General features: G+C 32.0%; 1 protein-coding gene across 1 annotated transcript; it reads left to right on the top strand.

Moving 5' to 3' along the window:
- The first annotated feature begins 1,924 nt into the window (after window positions 1-1,924).
- Window positions 1,925-2,920, top strand: LOC110035496 (two-component response regulator ORR26-like). Its single transcript, XM_020739723.1, has one exon. The coding sequence runs from the start codon at window positions 1,925-1,927 to the stop codon at window positions 2,918-2,920; it is 996 nt and encodes a 331-aa protein (XP_020595382.1).
- The last annotated feature ends 2,299 nt before the right edge of the window (window positions 2,921-5,219 follow it).

Genomic DNA, 5,219 nt, shown 5'->3' with positions numbered 1-5,219 from the left:
TTTTGTTGTATATGTTAAAGTGGTTTGCACATTTGGACTCATTTTTGGAACAACCTATCACTTATATTTTGTCTATTTTTCTAAGATTTTATGTGTAATCTTAAATCAATCAATTTATATTCTCTAGGGTTCTATTTTATATAAATCTTTACAAATGGATGTTGTTACGACTCTACTTTCTAGACCATTGGTGATTAGTTTTCTTATTGAAATGGACATTAATATTTTTCTAGAAAAGGTTTGGATTGGCTACTTATAATTTGATATAATGTAAATTTTGTAAAATAGTTTGGCATAACAACTTTGAATGTCTCAAAGCTATCGTCAAACTAATCAAATGAAACATCCTGGTACAAAAGGTGTGTACATATGATCAAATTCTACATTCATATGATGTTAAAGCTCTTTTTAGTTTAGATCAGGCGTATGCATAAACCTAGCTACTCTAGATCTTATCATTTAATAATCACCTTCATAACTTGCCCCTACTACTATAAGCCCTAAAAATTTTGTATGCTCCACATCAGCATGCATAAACAGATCATAATCCTTCTAACATGTTAACTCCTTATCCTCCTATTAATTAGGACATCATTGAACCTGTTTCTAAGCAAACATACTATTCTCATCAATGACTTCCAATCATGGACATCTAGGTTGATAGAAGGTTCCAAATCTCAGGTGCAATAGGAAAGGAATAAATTTTATTATCACTCTGTAATGTTCACTAAGCTTTAAGCAAGGTATTATAAAAAAGAGTTATTTGGTTTTTTCTCATTAATGGATACGAACTAGGATTCAAAATTGGTCCTAATGAAAAATTTTACTGAGTGAACCGAATGGGTTTGAATTTTGACCAGATACACCAATAGTTAACCCTATTTTCAATCCAAAATATTTAAGCTTATAGGGGTACTGCTACGTGTTATTGTTTTAACCGAATGTAGCTTGCATCCCAAAGCTTTATAAGCCTTAACAATCTCCCTCTCTTATGTTAGTTCTCTACACAATGTCACTTCACCTCAAACGAAAATATTATCATGTACCATGCACCAAGAGGCTACTCAACCATTTAAAGGATTCATATAGTTCTCAACCATGATAAAAATTGACACAATTTTCCTTAGATCATAAATCAAATGAATCAATTACATTAGCCGAATCATCAGTTCCGATGCCATTTACTAGTAAGTTTAAGGAAATCAAAGTTAGGCAAGATATATCAGTGATAAAACCTATTTTTATTAAAGCTTAACACTATTGTTGAAGGCCAACATACAACAACATATTTTTTAACTACTTGGTATGAGACTAAAATAATAAAGAAGTTTCAAACCTGTATGGAAGTCGTGATCATTCCTCAAGTCCATTATTGTTTTCATTTCCTATGAAATTTAGTCTATTTTGAGCCCCAAAAATAAGGTTAATATGTGCAAGCTTTTCACCATATCTTTGAAAATCACCAGGATTACTGTTTATCCCATATGAATGTAGTTGTCAAGTTGGATAATATGCATTACAAGAAATTACATTACTTCCATCTATAAGGAATTTTTGCTTAGGGTAGAGACTTACAGAAAACATATTTTGGCAATTTTTTTAAGAACAAGAAAGGTGCATTTTACTTAATATACAATAAATACTAATAAATATTTGAAAGAACTTCTCTCCACCAACCTACCCCTTGTGGAAAAAATATATATATATTTATTTGAAAAATCAGATTGGTTTTATATCATACTACTCATAATATCCCTCTCTCCTTTACAGCTGCATTTATCTTTTGTTTGAGCATTTATAATTGGCATTCACTCCAACACTTGGTATCCCGCCTTCTTCGTATAATAATTACAATTTTTTGGAAACTGTTATGCTATTTGAAGTTCTTTTGGTAAATGGACTCCTTTAAATGCAGAAATATCGCATGTACTTAAGTAGAATACAGAAGCAGAATGAAGTTGGAGATTTAGCTGGCAATATGCAACCTGATCACTCTTCAGAGAATCATTCAGAGAGCGTTGGCTGTCAGAACTCTAGAACTATCCATGAAAATAGTGGAGCTAATAGCTATGGGCAGAAAACTCAAAATTTCCATGGGCAGGATATAATCCAGGGTTTTCAAGAAAGTGAACTAAACAAAGCAGACTTACTTCCAGTAAAGCTTAAGAAAGAAGATGTAACAACAGATGTTCACTTTCAAAAGCCGAAAAATGCTTCTCAGCCAGAGCAAATGCTGCCACACAGTGATCAGAAACAGGACTACGCCTCAATTTCAAAGCGGAATGGATGGCATGGAAGTGTTCTATTAAGGCAATTCATGCAATACCCTAAACATGATGAGCCATTTAGCTTCTTGGAACACAATTCCTACTCTTCACAAACTCAAGTGCCTCAGATTCCTCTTTGGCAATTGCAATGTCCATCTCTTGTCTCAGTCAATAGTAGCATTAAAAAAGATGAAACTAAATTTGATGTAAAACCTTCGATCGCAAATTGCAATGGCCATCTCATGAAAATTTTATCAAAAGCGGTGTATGAAGATGATCAACATTCAATTCAGGTGGAACATGCTAATTCTAAAGAATTTGAAGCAGCATATGAACATAAAAAATTAATCAGTTTAATGGAGCACCACTATGAGCAATCTAGAGTCCATGATTTGATTCCTCCTTCAATACATCTAGATACAAAAAATGAAGCAAGTTTGATTACATCATCTGAAGACTTGAACCATCATTCCCTTCATGGCTTTGGTTTCCTAGATAATGTTGGTTTCAATGGTATGGAGTTACACCAGCTTAATGGTTGTGCATCACTCACTGAACTACAGAGTAATTGTTATGATGAGATAGAATTTAATTATGAGTACTGGTACGATCCCTTGGACTACCTTTTGCTAGATGAGGGCCTTTTTGCGTAATAGTTCAGTGCTTCATCCTTAATGGTTTTTGTTTGAGAAATTAATGTATGGAACAACTAGTATCTTTCAGTCTGCCTCAAATTTCATGGACTGATATTTCTAACTGTTGTTTGTTTTTGGTATGATAGCTCGGATTAAATATTATTGAAGGTGTCTCTGTAAAAGTATGAAATATTCCTCTCAAAAATGTTATTAATGGTTTTTCTGCAATTGTAAATGATTGATCTTGCCTTTTACATTTTGCATGGGGTTTTCTAAACTTGTCAAGGGAGCTTCTTGTTGCTTTTGCTAGTAAGTTGATGCCTGATTGTGCACATTTTTTTGTGTACAATCTTACTCTACATAATAAATTCATGAAGGATGTATGTACTTTTATTTACATGTATTCTTGATTTTATATGTTGCCATCTTCTAATTTGCTTTTTTGATCAGCTTTTTTATTGGTTTTATAGGCCCATTCCCAATGATTTCCCACTTTGGATTTCCATTTAAAAATTTATGTTTTCTGTGCTATTCTTTTTTTTATATGTACAAAATCTTCATGCAAAGCTAAAATGTAATCTTTACCGACATTGACTTGGTGTCATATTTATGAAATTAAATGTTTAATGATGGTTTTAAATCTCTATCCATAAGCACTTTTAACCCCAATATCATTAATTAAATTAAAAAGAAATTATGAGCAAATTTTACAATGGTATGATTAACTTTAATCAAATTTGTAATGTAAGATAATTTAGTAATTTGAATGATGCCCTATAGAAAACCCCATCTATGCCAACAAGTTTATTCTTAGTGTTTTACTTTTTTTCATAGTGTCACGGAAGTGCTACATTGTTTTTGGACTGACATTCTTTTTGGACTGAATAGTGTGAGCTAGCTAACAGCTGAAGAATCTTCTAACTTTTCCTACATTTTTTTCTTAGTTCCAAAGTTTGGAGAAGACTTATTTCTTTACCTTGAAGTAAGCAAGGAAACCGTTAGTTAAAATGCTTATTCAGGAAGAGAACATAAAATTGTTTACGACCTATCATGAAGAAACACACAAAGGATTTGTTCATTTTAGTTTTGAAATCTTTGCCCCCTACTTTCAAACAAATTTTGCAAGTGATCACTTATCGTCTGCTAAAATTTGTACTCACATGACCAGATCATTCAGACCGATTACTCAAATGTATAGTCAGTCTCCAAAAATTTAATATTATATAGTTGTCATGAATTGTAATTAAAGCATAAGCTTTACTTGAATTTCTTGCAAACTTTTTTGAAATTGGCGTTAAGGAATAGTTGAGTAAAAAAAACAATGTTTTGTATCCTTATTTAAAAAATGACACAATGTAATTTCTAGTGTCACATTGTAAGTACAATAAAGATAATTCAAGAAAGTGTGAACAATTTCAAAATTTTTCATTAATGCAACTACAGTTATCACATAAGCTATTGTTAATTATCAGTTATTGGCCTTTTGTATTTTTGCGTATGGATCACTCTGGTGCATTTCCCCTTGCATAAAACAATTCATACTATGTATGATCAAATAATTTTCAAAATTGATTTAGGCAAAGGTCGGAACAACATTTGTGTGAAATTTCAACTTGATGAACAACATTTATAGATATGGGTTATTCATAGATAACGTCACAAACAATGGTTCATAATTTGTTAATTAGAAGTATGAAAAATTTATCAAAACCAGGGAATTTCTTTGAATTTTATGCAATTAATACCCAAAGACAAGTGGTCAAGTTGAATCAGTGAAAAAGAAAAATAAAGGGTTTCTAAGGAGGAGGATGGTTTTTTGGAGTGATTCTCTGGTTCTCCTAGTTTGATCCTCCGAAATCATCTAGATTTGTGCTCGTGGTTCTTTGAGATGGCTGATTTCCTTAATTGGCCCTCTTTCCTTGAGGCAGTAATGGGTAACACTTCTTCTTCTAAACTTCCTTGTAATAATTGTTTTTTTTCTGGTTGCCTTTAAAGAGCATTTGGAGGATGAGAAAACTAATGGTTTGATGAAGAAGGCTATGAAGAAAAACAGGAAACCCACATTATTTCTTAGTGAAGAGGAGACTTCAATTCTTACTGAACCTCTTAAGTTTACCTATTGAAATGGAATATGATCCTCTTTAATGTAACAAATATCCTATGTTTGTTCGTTGTTTATTCAATTGCTTCGTTGCTCATCCTAATCTGAAATCTAATAACTATAATGCTAAGGAAAAAGAAGATGCTCATGGAAGGAATTTAAACTAAATCAAGATTTAAATAAGGAGGGTTTAGAGAATGATTTACCAAATGAAAA

Source organism: Phalaenopsis equestris, unplaced genomic scaffold (genome assembly GCF_001263595.1).
Source record: "Phalaenopsis equestris unplaced genomic scaffold, ASM126359v1 Scaffold197865, whole genome shotgun sequence".
NCBI lineage: Eukaryota > Viridiplantae > Streptophyta > Magnoliopsida > Asparagales > Orchidaceae > Phalaenopsis > Phalaenopsis equestris.
The sequence above is the reverse complement of the archived record's forward strand: the minus strand, read 5'-3'. Positions and strand labels throughout refer to the sequence as shown.